Consider the following 18262-nt stretch of genomic DNA (forward strand, 5'->3'; position numbering starts at 1 on the left):
GGAAGAGAAGGTCCGATACATGGCACGCAGAATTGAGAAAGTCTTAAATGCTGTGCTGCAGTATTTTGATGGGGTTGATGAGTCAGGCACTATAAGAGGTACTTTGAGTTTTTAGGGAGACCCACCTTGATTTTATTCAACACATCTATCAGTACCTACTGTGTGCCTGGTACCATGTTCTCTATAGGGACCTTAGGATAGATGGAAACAGTGTTGGCCTTCTAGAGAAGGCAGATGGTCCCTGATGATGGGGGGTGGTGCACAGCTTAAAGTCCCAAATTCACCAACTGTGTGCTTTCAGACAAGCCACTTAACTTTTCCGAGCTTTGTGCGCTTTATCTGTGAGTGAAGTTGCTAATATTCCCTCATATTGAGGATCAGATTGACTTAACGTCTAGATGATAGTCTTCATTTGGCTATTCCCTAACATGTGCCTGTGGGCAGTTTACCTAACATTTTAACTTCTTGGTTTTCTCAGTTAATAAAATGTGAGGGGATTGAACCAGATGACTCTTCAAATAACTACAAAACAAAGGCATGTTACCAGTGTTGTAATACAAAGTACAAATGAGAATGGTAGATGGGAGCACACAAGGAAGGAGTTAGTAATTTTGTCTGGGGAGATTAGAGAGCTCCTGAAAGAGCTGGTATTCAGGTCGGAGACCTAAGGATGAAAAGTGTGCTGACGTGAGGAAACGAGCTGGATGGTGTAGTTAGTCTGACGGGGAGTAAGGCTGGCAAAGGGTAGATAAAGCAGTGTGAAGCCCATGTCTAGGTAATCATCAGGCGTTCTTGAAGCATGGGGTGGACAGGTAAATAATTATAGGAGAAGGCTGAAAAAGACTTGGGTTAAATAGTGTAAGATCTAAGGAATTTGGGCTTACATTGTAGGCAGTGAGGAAGGAGGTTGGTAATTTTCTTGTGTTAGCTAAGCTAGACAGCCCTCCCGTACTGCTTGGGATCTAAGGGTTTGCGGGAAAAGCCCTCTTCTGCTTTTGCTTTGTGAGTGGTGGTGGGAGTGTGGTGGCTGCAGCTTCCCGCCCACACTTCCCCTCATTTAGGGTACTTCCTCCCATCCTGACAATATAGAAACGTGGGGGCAGGGGAGATAGTAATTTTTCGCTTCATTTCTTCCTGGAGGGGAGGCCTCAGATGGCCCCGGGAAAGGGGAGGTGCTTGGGGGGAGCCGGTAAAGCAGCTGTTTCCTAACCTGAGCTCTGTATTTCTGTGCTCGAAGAGCTGCGTGGCTGCACACTGTGTGCCTGCCCAGAGGTTGTACCATGAAGGGAAGTTCCAACGTGCCTTTCTTCTGCTATAGGAAGTTTGGAGACTGACACTCAGGCCTTGCAGTTTTTGTTTTATAATTAATGACTGCTAATGTGTGGTTAGCCTTCTATTTATTAATGTAAATGTTAAGAATTTTATGATTTTGTTTTAGCCTGACACTTGGAATTGGCTTTAATGTCCAATGAAAGGAAGTATCTCTGCACACCATGTTTCATATGCAGACACTGTCTCCATACCAGCTGCTGCCGGAGATGAACCAGCACACTAATGCTCCCGTAGGCGGGAGACTGCGAGGTCTCTGCTTCGGGATTTCTGTCCTGGGACATGAACATTTCCTTCCTTCCTTTTTTTTCCTTGTAAGGGAGAAAGCATTTTCTGACCATAGTGGTTTGAAGAAGTGAGTGATGAGTCAGTGTTTTGAGGACTTTGAAATATGTCTCGTGTATGGGGGTTTCTCTCCCCTATAGTTGGGATCAGGGCTTAGCATCTGAAAGACACGAGTAACTACCACTGTCTCCTCTGCCCTTTTCATCGGAGCGTGGGAATGCAGAATTATTCTTGCTTTTCCTTTTTCCTTCTCATTGTCAGGATGTTATCCTAGGAACTGAGCCTCCCAGCCTTCACCACCTTTATCTCCTGCATCCAGCATTCCCCTCAATTCTTCTGGATCTGGCCAATGCTACGGGCACAGTTACGGCTTCAGAGGGTCAGTGCCAGTGGGAGTGTGCGTGTGCAGACAGGGGAGAGGTTGTGCTGTCTGTGTGGGAGAATACCCTGTGCTACAAGGGAAGGATGTATGCTTTCAGATGACAGCCGGGGCTGTGCTGAGCCACTCTGGCTTTCTGCAGTGTCCCTGGAGTCCCGGGGCCATTGCTGGAAAGTTCCCTTTGGGAAGAGCACCATGCTTACTGGGTGAGGACCCATACCCTCTGACTCTGCGGCAAGCTGAGGGGCAAGTGCAGTCCTGTTTCCACAGGGCTGTAAGTGGCAATGACTCATGCATGCACTCACTCAGTGACATTTACTGAGCATCACCTGTATGCACGGCACTGCACCAGGGGCTGTGAATACAAACAAGAGTAGTTCTTGGGAGTTTAGAAGCTCAGGACTTAGAAGTAACAGTGAGAGATACCATGCTGGAGATAGAAGTGTTCTCAGGGCATTGTATTAGGATCAGTGGAGACCGTCCTTTGACTAGTGAATGGAAACATTCCCATTGTATAGAAATGAAACCAGGAGAAAAATCAAAGGGAAAAAGAAAAATTGTCCATACTCTGACCACTTATCACTACTGGTAATGTTTTGGAAGTATGCTTCTACTTTATATGTATATCTAAATTATATCATATCACAACATTGGGATCCTGTATCAGGGACCTGTAATTCAGGAAACTGAAGTCCTAGAAAGTCGGTCACTGCTACCTGCTGGTCTGGAAGTGTCTGATGGTTCCCAGCTCAGAGATTTATCACCGTAGGCTGGCCCAGTGGCCCAGGGGAATCTGCTGTTCCTTCTGGGGGAGGTTGGGGAGGACCAGACCGGCCACGCTTCCTTTCCAACTTTCCATATTCTCTTTCCATTTAAACACTTGCTCTCTCCTTACTTATTTGCCTGAGAGTGGAAGCTAATGCTCTCTAGTTTGTTGGGATACACTGGGGACCTGTAGTACACCTCTCCACTGGCTGTGGGGGGGGGCAGAGTGGGGAGAGGTCCGCGTGCAGAATCCCGTGATTGGATCTGAATGAGCTGTTTTCAGTATTAGCATAAAACACTGTCATTCAGTGAACAATTTAGTAATGGTAATTAAGAATCAAGACCATTTTTAAATAAACTCCTATCTTATTTATTTATTCATTATTTAGAAAATTAAATTTAATAGGGTGACATTGATCCATAAGAGTATGTAAGTTTCAGGTAAACATTTCTATAGCATAAACCCCTATTTTAAAGATGAGGCAGAATAAACACTGGCTAGGTAATAGTTCATGTGACCATTACTGACAATCTAGGAATTCTCAGAATTTCTAGTTTGTTGTGCTCACTTTTCTACCAGATTGTTACCATAGTTGGCACAGTTTCTAGTTTCCTGATCTGGGGTTTTCTTAGAAACAGCTTCAGGGAAAAAATGGTACAAAGACTCAGAAGAGTGTGCTGATCGCTGGCTTGTGGCCCCTCACCACCATGTGTTCACTGCTCGGCTCAGTGCCTTGCATCTGAGGTGCTCAGTAAACCTGTTGTCTGAATGAATGAAGGTGTAAATGAATGAATGAATCTAGTTATTGAGCCAAACCATTCTACTGGTAGTGGAAGTCTTTGGTCCTTGTTAACTACTCTCGTTTTTGTCCTTCCTCAGTTGGAATTAACGACCTCTGGAAAGATGCCTTTTATGTTACCAGGACAACGGGGCCAAGCTCTGAAGGCCATCCAGCACCCCTTGTGGTCAGCAAGCTTAGTCTACGGTGGGCACTGATGGAGGGCCAAATGGTCCAGCTAAAGGAGACCACCCCCAAAATCGGCCGTGGGGAGCTGCGAAGATTCCTCTCTAGGATAAAGTTTGTTGATTCTCCGCTGCAGGTGAATACCTTCTGACACAAATACTTGGTTACTGTTGAGGGTTTAGGACAAATTCCACCAACTTCAACGTTGCTTTTCAGATGAGGGAGAAAGTGGGAGCCTTCTTGAGTAGCTGAGTATGAGGGATCAGTTGTTCTGGACCAGCACTGTTGTCTGAGGGTGCTTCATCACTGTTGAGGACTGGAACTCAGTTGTTTTCAGCTGGAAACGGTACCCTCTCCCTGAGGGGACATTGGAAATGTGGGGTCATGGTTTTTATTGTCCTAGTGACTAAGGCGGGTGGATACTGCTAACATTTTCTGGGCTAACATGCTGGGCTTGTGGCACAGGACCCCTGCCCCAAATACTGTGGTCTAGTTCAATATTCAAGAGCTTATCATGGAAAACGAAGTCTTTGGGCCTTTCCGGAGGGACACTTACGAGCTGTTGGGACTACACAGACAGGGAAATTGAGGAATAGTTTGACCTTTAGGTTTTCTTCATTTCTCTACTAGTCAAGTCACTGATTATTTGCATCTTTGCTTTCCTCTAGATCTAGTCTGATGGGATCTTGAGGTTATGAAGAAGTAAACAGAACGCATACTGTTCAGTTCTCTGGAGAGAAGGAAGAATTGTCAGCCTCAGCTCATCACCTCTGCATGGTTATGCAGAGCACTTTGGAAGGCATATCCGAGTTCTTTGATAACGGCATGAACCATTTGGTTGGGGCATTTTACCTACTTTTTCAATCTGTGCATTAATTCCCTCCCGTAAGGCACTCTGTGTGGATAATTTGGAAATGTGAATCTTATAAGTGTTTTATTTTTTGTATGTCTAATTTATAGACTCTTTCTGAGAAACTGCAGTGTTCTTCACTGGAGCATTTTGTTTTGCATTGTGCCGCACATGTGCTCATTCTCCAGTGTTGCAATGAAATATTCTCTAGCTGTGTCCTAAACTTCAGGGACCCAGTTTCTTGTCCTGAAATGCGTCTGGTTTGGTCATTTTGAGCCTTCTAGATGGCCTACCTCTGTTTTTTAGGACTGCTCTCATTTCTCTCCTTATTTCCTCCCTGCCTGTTCCTTGGCTTCTTCCCAGCCGGAGCAGCAGTGAGAAAGGCTGGCAGTGGGGACAGCGTCGGCCATCCCAGCACTTCCACCTCCTCCTTGTGTTACGTACCGTGCCTCTTCACACCTTCCATGCCTCTATAGTGACCACAGAATACTATATTCCTATCCAAAGCGGAGCCACGGTGAGGTCCAGATGGTACCATGTGGTTCTGATGGCTTTGCCGGTCCTGATCATTTTACTGCAGTGTCTTCAGAAGTGCTTATGTCTGTGCTGTCCTCAACGTAGAGGCCAACAAGTCAGGAACGACTGAGGCAGGTCTCCCTTTCTCTGCTTCATCTCTACCCTGCTTTCTTAGCACCTTCTGCTGCGCATCCTCCTGCTGCTTCCCTTTTGCTCTCTGTTATTCAGGGATATTTTTGCTTTGCTTGCATGAGAGCAGAGCCGTTTCTGGACCCTTATTCTTGCTCTTGAATCCTGTCCACAGCCATTTTGCCCCGCCCGTCTCCATTCTTGTCAAGCCTTTAAAGCGTTGTATTTTGAGAAAAATTCCTCTATAAATACTATAAATTTTATAATTAAGTTCTTTAGAATTTTCTCCAGTGAGTCCCCCTTCTTCTAAATAAATGTATTACTTCTATTAAGTTCTGTCCTAAACTTCTAGGTCATTGTTTATTTAGCGGGAGATCCCATGTTTGCTGGAGAACTGCTTTCCTTCTTGAATAATTCTGATAGGTCATCTCTGAGTGCAACTCGAGTTTTCTCTTTCCTTGGGCCTGTATCTTTTTAACTTATGTTAAGAAAGAAATTCCAGAAAATATATAGGTTACAGAAAATGAGGAATCCTAAATCCAAGGGATATATATTAATTGTCCTGCTGTGAGGCATGATGACATCACAGAAGGTTGGGAGCAATAGCCCCCCTCACGCATGCGTCTGGCCTGCAGATTGGTGTGGCCAGGTTTCTGGGCACCCCACTGCCTTAAGCCTGTGAAAGAAAATTTGGTTTTAACACTTTGGAAGACATGAGTAGGGGCATGTGAGGGTTAAGCTTACTGTAAACTTAGGGGACCATTTACAGGGTACCCAAGAGCATGGGAATAATTCCAGATGTACTTCTAGGGTTTGAATATCTGCCTGGGTAGAAGAGCCTAGGATCTAGTTTTGTCTAGTAGAGAATTCTAAAGAGTAATTTACAGCGGCCTGGGCGGGCCCATCCAGGCCTAAACCTGGTTCTCTTCCATGTTGAGGCTTTCTAGGAAGGTGGCTGCTGTAAGCAGGAGTGAAATTTGAAGCTATATTCTGAAGACCTGGTTTGTGGGGGATTGTTCTAGGCAGAAGACTGTATTTATGGTGGGTGAGTTTCGGAAACATGTAAGAGGAAGCTAAAAAAGCTTAATGTCCCTAAATTCTTCATGGTGTATTTGCAAGCTAACTCAGCATAGGTTGTTTTGACTGTGATAGGTCTGAACCTTTCTGCTGCACACAGGACAAGCTCAAGGGTTCTCGCCCTCGGGCAGACAGTACCGAGGGTGTAAGTGGCGGCAGATCGAGGACGCTTCGCCCGGCCTGTGTGGGTGCTGGTTTCTACAGCGTGTCTCCACACTTCCTTTTCCTTGCAGGCAGCCACCCACCCAGATTTCTTTCTTCATTCCTAACATGGGGTTGCCAGCAAAGCCAATGTGGCAGCTGTCTAGAAATAGTAATGACCTCTGCAAACGCAGACTCTTTCTCCTCCTAATCTCTTCTCTCTCCTTCCCTTACAAATCCTCTTCTCTACCCTAGACCACATCCTTCCCATCCCCTAGATGGCCTTTCCTCTCCCCTCTAGTGTGGTATGACGATACCAACCCCTTGAATGTGAACTGCTGTCCTTATTACCCATGTTAAAGAAGGGCCAGCTGGTATATTGTCAGGAAGCACTATTTAAAATGTGAATTGTTATAGAATAAATAAATACCATGTATGGGAACATACTTGTGTGCCATTCTCATTCTTAGCCATCGAAGGTGGCTTGTTCTCCCCTGCGGATGGGTGAGGAGGTGGGGATCCAGAGAGGAGTATGTGTCACAGCCTCGGTCACTGGGGAAGCCTCCTGTGTGGTTCTCCCTGGGCAACCATAGCCCTACCTGAACAGTCCAGCACTCGGCACATAACAAGCAGTCAGTAAAGGAGCGAAGGGAATTCTGAATGCGTGAGGGGGGGAGACGGCAAAAGGAGAGGGGGTTGTGAAGGGAAAGGGAGCAGCGGCACCAGGCGCCTCCCCACCCCATTTGGACTTGTACTTGAACACACCCTTGTTCTTAACCTCTAAAAACCACGCTTAAGAAACAGACTTTGGTTTAAGCATGTATTGATCACAAACATGTAAGCTGGGGCTCAGCCTGCTCTTCAAACCCACTTACTCCTAACACTGTTCTTCTTCTACAGACGACCCAGCCAACTCTTCTTTTAGCCCCTGGCTGGTGCCTTGCGGGAACCCCTTGTGTAGCTGTGCGTAGAAGTCAACTCCTTCAGAGACAGAGCGGATGGGCGGGTGGTGGCCGGTCCAAGGGCCCCCTGGCTGGGCTGCCCCTGCCAGCTGCTGGAGGAAACACTGGTGGTGGTGTGGCAGGCACCCCGGGTTTCCTTTGAAGCTCTTATTCCGCTTGCACTTGAACTCCAGCACCAGCTTGGTGTATGTGTTGAAGGTGGTGACAGCTGATGCCATGCAGCAGGTGAAGGAAACCCAGGCTGTGCTAGGGACAAACGTAGAGAAAAAATTATACTAAGACTGTTTCTCATCGATTTGAAAGAAAACTGCCACGATCCCTTCCTACTAGTACACTAGGCTGATGCCTCTTAGGGATTTAGAGGCCCGACCGTACTCTCTTTCATGATGTTGCAGAGAGAGAACTGTGGGCAAGAGGACTAAAGTGGGTCTGTCTGAGGAGGCTGCATTCTGGATGTTTCGTAGTAAAAGAATGACCCATGTTGTCCTAAAGTCAGATGAGGAATTTAATGGCTTCGTTTTCACTAATTTGATTGCTTGTTAGCTCTGTGCTCTTCTGTACTTGGAGTGCCCATTTTCTATACGTACCTATAAATCCACACACATAACTTGTACTGTTGTTTCTCAAGCTGCAGTTACCCTTGTGGAATCTCCAAGATTCCCTAGACCTGTAGTTTGGCTGTATACAGTGGACACAGCCCAATGTAACGCCTCCTTCTCCTCTTCCTGCTGCCCCCACACACCCTGCCAGAGATTTTCCTTCCCTCAGACACCACAGTGGTCATCCCTCCTTCATCTGCCCTTGTTTTGAGCTTAGCAGTTTTAAGGGCCTGCAAAATTGAGTCTCAGAGCCATTCAAGGAAGCACTGGCCACAAACCTGGAGGTATTACAGGTTGCCCTAGTGGACTTTGCCTGTTATGAAAACAATGTGGTTCTCATCTTAAGTGAGTTTATAATAGATGGAAGAGAAGCTCAGAGATTAAGAGAAGCTGGATGAATTCATCAAAGAAGAAAAGACATCAGGGAACTTTATCAAACACAGTCCTGAAAACTTGGAGAGTCAGACCCCTAAATCTCCCAGTCATTCTGGGTAGCCCAGGAAACAGGAAGTTGTGTGAGTTCGTGAGGGATTTCATGAGGCCAGGCCACATGCTGGTCCTCTGACAGGCTAAATATACTCAGGCTGGGAGGCTTCTGATGTGAGTTTTGTAGTCTGAGCTCTATATCTGCAATGCCAAGAATGGCTTGAACACAGGCAAAGGCGAGAAACGATGGTTCTGGGAAATGAGTCAACTCATGGCAGCTGGAGGAGAAGACCGAATACCCGAGTCCAATAGCATGTATTATCCCATGAGAAAAGGGATAGTTTTGTAACAGACATGAAGAGCTTTCCATGTTGCCCATGTTAGCCTAGAAACGAGCCCAGAGTTGTGTCTTCTCAGCTCTGTTGAAGTACTTAGCACTATTCCAGACGGTTAATGTAAGTAAGTTCAGGTTGCACCTATGCATTGACTAGAGTGTGTTCTTTGAGGGAGAAAGTGAGGAACTTTGAAACAAAGGGGATGTTTACCTTGACTACAATTGTTTTGTCATGATTGCTGCTTCTCTTTTTTAAAGAGAAATGTAAAATCACTGACTCCTTAGTTTTTTGAGGCTTAGAGAATGACTGTAGGGGAAGTTTTATTTCTAGCACAGTTTGGTGGGATAAGAATGGTGGTAAGAAGAAGTTACACTTCATTACAGGGGAAGAGTAAGCTGTTCACAGGGAAGAGAATCCCATCCAGACCTCAAGGTTAATTCTCTACTTCTCTGTCCTCCAATACCTTGAATCATAAAATATATAAAATATAGAGCCATATAAAATCAGTCTCATTTCTCAAGGGCAGCATACTTATCAGCTAAAGAAGCGGTTGCTACAGTTATACTGGCAGAAAAACTGGATACACAACAGCCTCACACAACAAGCTAGAGGACCCCTCTCTGTACCCTCTCCAGGTGGGGGGAGAGTGGGTGTGGCCCGATGGTCCAGCCCTCTGTTTGATGGACAGGCTTCTGGGATGAGGGGTGAAGAAAAGGCAGAAGAACATGAAACAAGTGTTTCATGTTCCTGAGGGAGCAAACCTAATGAAGATAGGCTGGGGCTGGGGCCATAGGTTCAGGAGATGGTAGGCACTTACTAGAAGGCCCAGCCATAATTCCAAGCATCTGGCCTCCAGTCTTCTGGACCCAAGTTGGCAGTTGCCTGGAAGACTTGTGAATACATCATATGGGCCACCATGCCCAGAAGCCCTACAGAGGGAATAGGAAGCAGCACCCTTAGAGAAAAGCTGACATTGCCCTCCACAGGGAACACGCTTTCAGAGGAAGCTCCTCCTTTTGTACCAGGTGCAGCCCGTGTCCGGGCACTCTGTTACTCGTATGCTGCCACATTTCCAGGATGGCTGATCTGCAAGGGGACTTCCTAAAGGTGTGGCTTGGTAATCGGCTGCCCCAGACTTGAGGCTTAGGGCTGTGGAGCAAGCTGGAGTCAGTGCTGCGCTCAGGACTGCTGTTCCCTTTTACTTCTCACTCCTTATTGTGAGCTAACTTTAGTCTTGATCTTATGTATGCATCTCTTACTTTAGCCAAGTCTCCTTATGTCACAACTGAAAAGTAACCCCCACTCATTTACGTAGTGGGAAAATTTGCAAAAGCACAGAGAGATAAATCACTTTCACAAAGTACATAGTGGTCTAGTCTAACATTTCACCTGTTATCTCCATTTCAAATGAAAGAGGCCTGTAATGTGGCTCATACCTCCATGCCTCATGCTGCCTTTGGGCTCCCCCTTCCTCCCCTAGGGATGGGACAGAGGCGCCAGCCTGCTTGGGGGTGCTTCAGAGGCAGCAGAGGACACCCCCGCCCCCCTACCCCCATCCCCATCCAGCTTTGGGGTGCTCACCTGACAGGACGGAGGAGAGAGCTGCAAACGCGCTCAGCTTGAGCCCGCAGCCGGGGTTCCCAGTGAGCAGCAAGTCTGTCAGTAGCAGGAGGAAACTGGTGAGTTCGAGTCCAATATAGGCAAACTGGGCTCCCAGTGATAACCACAGGATCTCTGTTGGAAAGCAGAGGAAGAAGCTCCCTCACCCTGCCAGTTCAATAACTGACCGGTGAACAAGTAGGGGAGACATTGGTGCCTGTTAGAAGAGCAGAGCCTTGCAGCATCAGAGGAGGGGAGCCTGAGACCCAGCCGAGACCCTCTGGGAACATTCCTTAACTCGGGGCTCTCTGCTGTCACTCCACAGCTCACCCTGCTCAGGACCTGATAGATAACCAAGTAAACGTGCTTTACTGTAATGCTGCTAGAGAGATATGAGAAGCCATTCATATCTTGCAGGGATATGGCTTTGATACTTACATTTTTGTTTCTCTGTTTTCTTAATTTTGGATAATCAATTTTGTTCCTTTTCTCTCTTCCTCTGTCCTTCTCTCCCTCCCTGCTTTCCTTCTATTTTACAAAAAAAAACCCCAAAACAAACAAAAAAACCCACAAAAAAAGTATCAAAAAAATTGGAGAAAAAAAGGAAAAACCTAAGCTTTCCATCATGTTTACTTGGCAGAAAGAGTAGGTTAGCGCTGTGGTGGTTTTCTGTTTGTGAACTTTATTTGCCCCTGCGGGTCCTATTTTTTGCATTCCTGCATATGAATGAAAGTCAGTTCTAGAAAGAATTTGTATCACCTTCTGGGGCTCAGAGAAAAGCTGGAGGTCACAGTACAACCTAGATCCAGAGAAGCCCCCAAACTCCCTGGCAACTAGGTTTGTTATCAAACCCACATACTCGCCCCAGGCCCCAAGTGAGTGGAGGAGGGAAGCCTTCTCCATTCACCACTTCCCTCCCTATCGGAGAGTGGGGCCACGTGGGCCTAGCCACGTGGCAGATTCCAGCAGGCCCTTCTCACCTCTCTCGGTTGGTGGTGTAAGTTCAATGAAACTTCGGCATTTCTCCCCTGAAACAGACAAGAGTTGGCTTCTTGGGGGTGCTTCCTTGGACCCCGAGGGAACCCTTCCCCAGTCCCATACCCGGCCCCTCCGTTTGTTCTGACACAGTGCCCGCCCAGCATATAGTCGGCAGGCAGTTGGAAAGCAGTTAAAAATTCATGAGTGAATGCGTGGCATAGACAGGAGTCACCCATGATTAATTTCTCTCCTCAATTCCTGATAGGGAAAAGGACAACATTTCCCTGAGTGGGAAACGGTCTGTTCCCGCGTCAGGAAGAGGAAATGACCCTAGTGTTAACCAATCCCATTTGCTGCTGTGGTACCACCGGTCTGAATGGCTCTAAATTGTTTAGGGACTGGGGTTGGAGCTGTGTGAAGTGGCACAGTAAAACTTCAGTATAAAATGTGAATACACACACATTTATATTCCTCCTCTGTCTCCTTTATGCCTTTTGCCCAAACCAGGAGAAGTACCAGGTCACAAATTGTCTATGATTAGGGGCTTTAGAAAAATTTCACTACCAGGTGATCTTTGACTGCTTTGAGCAGGAAGCAGGGAGGGTGACCTCGGTTCAGTGGCTCCTGTCCTGAGGACCCCGGGTAACTGATGTGTGCTGACACAGGAGCCCTGGGTCTGTCTTCGGCTCCTTGCAGGCACCCTTACAGGACCTCGCTACCCTCTCTGAGCTTCAGTTTCCCAACTTTTAAAATGATAACAATAACACTTAGAATGAGAAAACCTTTTTGAGGGGGAAATGGGGAGGAAAGGGAGTTAAAGGTGATCTACTCTGATCCATCTCACTAATGAGAAAATGAAGGCGTGCAGAAACGAAGTTATTCATGTCAGGTCACGCTGGGCAGAGCAGGGCTTTTTGCTTTTTCTTTCAACAGTCATTGCTCCTTGTTTTGTTTCAAAACAGCAATTCTAGTTTGCTGGAGTGGAAATTCTTATAATGTTGAAAGTCTAAATGGGACCCTTTCAGGGTAGTGCTGCTTTAAACCAGTGAATCTACTTACTAGACAGGCAGGAAGTGAAAAGTCAGATGGACTTTTGACCTTATTAAAAGGGGGTCCTAAGGAGAGGGGACACCGTCCGTACAGAGACGGGAGGTGCTGAGTGTGGGGCAGTGCTGTATACTCCCCACTGCTATATACTCTTTGTCTGCATAAGATGGGGGTGGTGGTGGGGGTCAGGCAGTGGGTGGAGGGCGGGGCTCAGGCAGTGGGTGGAGGGCGGTGCAGGAGGCTACCTGGTTCTTCCACAGTTTCCTCACAGGATAGCCACATGCCGCTCCAGACGGTACGGAGGGAGAAGCGGTCATCCCCAGTCGCCCAGCTGTACTGCACCACCTCCTGGGATGATGCGTTGCTGCCGTCCCCATCCAGGGGCACTGGCATGTCAAAGCACTGGGCTGCCAGACCTTTTCCGCATAGGGGTTTGGGCACCTTCTGTGTGCCCACAAACCAGTAGTTGCTGAGCAGGGATGCTGTGGAGAGGCTGAGTGATAGCAGGTTGAGGACGGCAGATAGGAATGTCCGTTGGCCAGAGAAGCCCTTCGGGAGCTCCATCTATAACAGACAAAGCCAGGGGAGAGCCTGCTTCCAGAGCCTGCTTGGAGGTCTGGACACCCTGCCCTGCACCCCCGAAGGTCTGGCCACTTTCCTCAACCCGAGAGTGTGGCCAGCCCCCGGGCATTTCCTCCAGGGGCCCTGCGCTCAGCAGCTCGGCAGGCATTTCCTCCAGGGGCTCTGAGCTCAGCAGCTCGGCAGGGTGGCCTGGAGCGGGCACCCTAGCGATGGTGTTTGTTCAGGCCAACCCTATTATACTAAAACGCTTATGGGGGATGCTGTCAGAATGCGATTCAGCCACCGAGGCGGGTACACAGCCATGGCCGAGAAAAAGAACTGGGAGCACTCTTGGTTCTCTTGCTGGCAATTGTGTTTGGTTTTGTCTGCACGGAAAGGTGCAGCGCTGAGCTGCCAGGGTAGTTTTTATGGTGACACCGTGAGTTTTCACTGTCCTCTTCCCTGCATTTATAGATTTGTCTGAGAGGAGTGAAGGGGGTATGTCCTATCAGCCAGTGTTAAATTGGATCACAGGGATGGGTGGGGGTGTAGATAGAGGGGTTTGGGGCCTTGAGGATAGGACAAAATGGTGGACCGACTGGAATGTGGGGCTCTTGAAACCCCAGGAGAGCTGAGGGAGCTATGGGTTCTGAGCATGGTGGTTATGGGGCCCAGATCTCATCCACTGCCACCGAGATGCCCAAATCCCATGGGAGGTGGTGGCATGTGCCCATAGAGGCTGGACACCTGGTGTGGTGGCCACAGAGCCATGGAAAGGGTAGCCTTGGATGGTAGAGGACCCTGGAGGGGCATTGCCACAGCTGGACGCAGCAGCAGTGCCTGACTCACAGTGGGGACACGGTGTGTGGAAGCAGAGAGATCTGTGGCCGAGTCCCCTAGCTGGAGCCCCTGACCAGGTCATTTTGAGTCTAATAGAAGAGAAGGGCTAGTTGAAAAATGACCAATATTAGATGTTTCAACGTTGGGGAATGGTGGCTTGGAGCCAGATTTGATTTACATTAGAAGAATAAACCTGACAGGTCTTGCACTTTGTGTTATGGTGAGGTTTATACTATTGTGTTAATACATACTGAATGGAAAAGAAGCCTACGCTTAGTTGCTGACAGATGCTTCTTAAAATAAACCATGTTGAGCTTTCCAGGGGCTCTCTGATAGCAGAATTAATCAGACCCAAATCTGCTTAGTTTAAGAGATGTAAATAAAACCATAGCTAAATGGGATTGGCCCATTAATCTGCCTCTCTCATCATCTCCAGCTTAACATTTTCTACATTTAACTGAGAACTTTATCTTAGAAACATAACACTTTAGAATTTACAGAGTCAACTAAAACAGTGCAGGCTACAGACAAAGTGCAGATTATTTTCTGGCAATAAGAAATATATGAGATTCATATTTGTATATGAATATACAAAAGATATGATAAAACAGTTTCTGAAATGGAGTCTGCTAATTCAGTCTTTTTTCTGAGCACTCAAAGTAAGTTAAATCCACCAAGAATTGTCAGGCTGTGCAGGATTCTGGATGACCTTAGTAAAGACTGAATAACTACCTCACCTGGAAGGAAGATCTTATTCTGCCAGTTATTGGAGTTGTATGTTGGCCCATCCAAAGAAAAAAAAATAATGTTTTCATTTTGTTTTTAGTTATAAAAATCCTAATTGGTTTTAGTTACCATTCTGTTTCTATCAGTTATCCTTTCTAATATATTCATATCCATTGCTTGAATAGGAAATAAACTTCTAGGTAAAAATTTACAGTAATCATTTTGTCTAAAGATAGAACTGAGGATTTAAGCAATTCTGCATTTTCAACAATTTTAATTTCAATCTTATATGGCTTGGAAATTTATTATCACATCACATCAGATTTTAACTCTCCCTTCAATTCATTTCAAGTTACACACATTTATAAATTCTGCAGGCTATTCAATAATAAGAAAAATGAACCCCACACCATGCACAATCGCTCTGTGGCAGCAAGATGACAACTAATTGAAGGAAAAAGTGATTTGAGAAAAAAAAAGATGAAAAGAACTTGGAAAGAAGCCCAAAGAGGCTGCTTCCTGAAGGAGTGTCCCCCAAGGATAAACACAAGGAGTCTCATTCTTGAAAAGGCAATCCATTCAAGAGCCTTTTCAAGAATTATCTTCAATGCCTATCGTACTGTGCTCTTCATCATATATTTTTTTTCTCTCCAAAACATGCTGTTTTTTTTCCCTCCAGGATTCACATACCTCCTGAATTGAAGGAACAAATCTAACTTTACAGTGATTTCCTTAAGGTGATTCTGAAGAATTAGCAGACATAACAAAAAGTATATCTTTACATATACTGACAAGCCCTATGCCAAGGTGATTCTACTCTTTAGAAAAGGAACAAAGAGTGACTTCCCTGACACTTGAGTTTCAGATCATTAGGAAGTGCCTAACAATTAGTGTCATAATTGTTCCATCAACATGGGTTAACAGAGAAACTCATACTTAACATTAGCTTTACATTACAAATTGACGAGACGGGCACAACTCTTTAAAAAATCATACAAAATAACCGTGCAGTGTATGTTTCGAGCAATAACAGAGGGAGGCTGGTTACCTTGGCCATGGTCTGAGTCTTGCAGCTTGTCTGGAAGGACCGTAGGATGCCGTCTGGGCTCCAAATCTCTTTGGTTTAATGTTGAGAGATTGAAAACTAGCCTTCCCACCCTCTTCCCCCACCCTTTACCATCCCTCCCCTTCTATCTCTCTTTCTCTCTCTTTTATTTTTGGAGTGCCTCATGATTAAATACTGCCTTGCAGAGAACTTGGGCATTTAATAATTGACAATACAATCATGGCCCAGCTGTTCTGGGAGATTACACAGGAGAGCTTGCCAATGGGGATCTGGGATTAATCACAGAACAGCAAGGACCTGCATTCACAGAGGGACATTTCTTTAAAAAGTAAACAATGATTTAGTTTTTACTTCACTGACATTCCCTAGGTGACTGATATGAATGGATTGGTCTTGATTTTATGGCCGACACACAAATACGATAGGGTCCCCATTAATACAAAGGTTCCCATCCCCCTGTGTAGGGTTTTCCATTCCTTTAATAGGCTCTATTTTCTGCAATGCCAGGGCCTTCATGGAGCCCGTGGATAGGAAATAGCTTTCTTGTGTCTTGAGTGGTCTCCACCCTCCGGTTATGATCATTATAGATTATTAAGATCATCCCATTGCTTAACTCAATGTTCAAAAATGTTTGTTTTTCTCCTTAAAAGCAGTTCTCTCCTCTCTGCCCTTGTCACACGGTGCCCCTCTCACAATACTTCCTATATTCCATTATAATCATATTCTTGGTTGTAAAGTCCTTAAAGACCTCTCTTTTATTCAAGAGTAGTAGTTCTCTCTTCTGACTAACCATTGGAACAATCAATGAAACTTTGGAAAAGATATAGATTCCTGGTCCCCACACCTGAGATTCCATAGTAGTTCTGGGTGAGGGCCAGGAATCCTTCATTTTAGGACACTCAGTATATATTCAGGGATGGACTTCTTGTTTCTGGGTCCACATGTAAGGAACTTGCAAGTTGTCACTCTGACCTAACAACCAGTAAAAAGCTGAACAGACTGAAAAAATATCTAGCCAGGGAATTAATGTGTGGGTTTACATATTTTGGCTTACACTTGATGACACCCTCTATTCCCTGCCCTGCCCTTCTCCCAACTCTTCCAGGATTGCCACCAACCAAATCATGGTTTTTCCATTCTATATTTGTGCAGTTAGTTTAGGGCAGGGGTTGGGAACCTATGGCTTGCAGGCCAGATGTGGCTCTTTTGATGGCTGCATCTGGCTTGCAGACAAATCTTTAATAAAAAAATAATAACATTAAAAATATAAAACATTCTCATGTATTACAATCCATTCATTTTTTACTATTCATGTTCATGGTTGCGGGTGGCTAGAGCCAATCATAGCTGTCCTCCGGGACACCTATGACATTCCCTAGGTGACTGATATGAATGGATTGGTCTTGATTTTATGGCCGACATCACGGGCTATTTCCTATCCACGGGCTCCATGAAGGCCCTGGCATTGCAGAAAATAGATCCTATTAAAGGAATGGAAAACCCTACACAGGGGGATGGGAACCTTTGTATTAATGGGGACTCTAATTATTTGTGGAATAATTATCCTGGTCTGCTTCTGCACACCTATGACAACACCAAATTTTTATTGGATAATGCCTAATGTATACGGGTCATTGTGAGGTCAGAAAGTAAACTTCCCTCCTTTTAATCAAGCAATCAGCTAGCTAATTGCAGAAACCCTTTTGACGAAGAAGATGGCTAAAAGAAAAAAAGATGAGGAATATCGTACTTTTCAGCAGGAATGGACAGAAGAATTTGCCTTTCTGGAGAGAGCAGGTTCTGCAGTGTGTCTAATATGCAATGATACAATTGCATTGATGAAATGGTCAAATATAAAGCAGCACTTCGACATATGCCATACTACATTTGCATCAAAATATCCAGCAAGGGACAGCAGGAAGAAAGCATGTCAAGAGCTACTCTGCTGAGTGCAAGCTAGTCAGCAGCAACTCCGTGTTTGAACCCAACAAAGTGACTGGAATTCAGCTAGCTTTCTTGGTGCTTTAGCAATTGTGAGAAACAGAAAGCCATTCACAGATGGGTAGTATGCCAAAACATTCATGCTTGATGTTGCCAATGAAGTTTTTGATGTCTTTTCAGATAAAGACAAGATAAACGAATAAAAGACATGCCTCTGTCGGCAAGAACTGTTCACGATCATGGCAAATCAAATTGAGGCAACACAAGTGAAGGACATAAATGCAGCACCATTCTTTTCTCTCGCTTTGGATGAGTCAACAGATGTAAACCATTTATCCCAGTTCAGTGTGATTGCAAAGTATGCTGTCGGTGACACACTATGTGAGGAAAGTCTTGCTGTTTTGCCTTTGAAAGAGACAACAAGAGGGGAGGATTTATTCAAGTCTTTCACCGAGTTCATTAAAGAAAAAATGGGTAAACATTTCGGTGTGTACTGATAGTGCTCCGTGCATGGTGGAGAAAAACAGAGGATTTGTAGCGCTTCTTCAAGAACATGAAAAGAGACCCATCCTAAGTTTTCACTACATCCTACATCAGGAGGCGCTTTGTGCTCAAATGTGTGGCAAGCAGCTTGGTGAGGTGATGTCGCTGGTAATTCAGGTGGTCAACTTTATTGTTGCCCAAGCTTTAAATGATTGCCAGTTTAAAACACTGCTGGATGAAGTTGGGAATAATTATCCTGGTCT

At 45.6% G+C, this 18262-nt stretch overlaps 2 protein-coding genes across 5 annotated transcripts in view; one reads left to right on the forward strand and one right to left on the reverse strand.

Annotated features, from left to right (window-relative positions):
- The window catches only part of FAM234B (family with sequence similarity 234 member B), a 35448-nt gene extending 28566 nt beyond the window's left edge, over window positions 1–6882 (forward strand). The window contains exons 11-13 of the mRNA XM_066264521.1: window positions 1876–1993; window positions 3639–3859; window positions 4392–6882. Coding sequence (XP_066120618.1) covers window positions 1876–1993; window positions 3639–3859; window positions 4392–4397 — 345 coding nt within the window. The 3' untranslated portion in view covers window positions 4398–6882. The remainder of the gene's footprint in view (window positions 1–1875; window positions 1994–3638; window positions 3860–4391) is intronic.
- Window positions 6883–7242: 360 nt separating this feature from the next.
- Window positions 7243–15617, reverse strand: GSG1 (germ cell associated 1). 4 transcript variants are annotated; one of them, XM_066253205.1, is made up of 6 exons: window positions 15558–15617; window positions 12628–12946; window positions 11338–11385; window positions 10340–10414; window positions 9576–9687; window positions 7243–7644 (listed from the first exon to the last, which is right to left on the reverse strand). In XM_066253205.1, exons 1-6 carry the CDS (start codon window positions 15564–15566, stop codon window positions 7314–7316), a joined length of 894 nt encoding a protein of 297 aa, XP_066109302.1. In that variant the 5' UTR covers window positions 15567–15617; the 3' UTR covers window positions 7243–7313. The 4 variants fall into 4 exon arrangements, with proteins under 4 accessions (XP_066109302.1, XP_066109301.1, XP_066109304.1 ...); XM_066253204.1 differs by having other exon boundaries at window positions 10340–10492; XM_066253207.1 differs by lacking the exon at window positions 9576–9687 and having other exon boundaries at window positions 7243–7639; window positions 10340–10492.
- Window positions 15618–18262: the final 2645 nt, after the last annotated feature.

The sequence above is a fragment of the Saccopteryx bilineata genome, chromosome 1, assembly GCF_036850765.1.
Source record: "Saccopteryx bilineata isolate mSacBil1 chromosome 1, mSacBil1_pri_phased_curated, whole genome shotgun sequence".
Classification (NCBI taxonomy): domain Eukaryota; kingdom Metazoa; phylum Chordata; class Mammalia; order Chiroptera; family Emballonuridae; genus Saccopteryx; species Saccopteryx bilineata.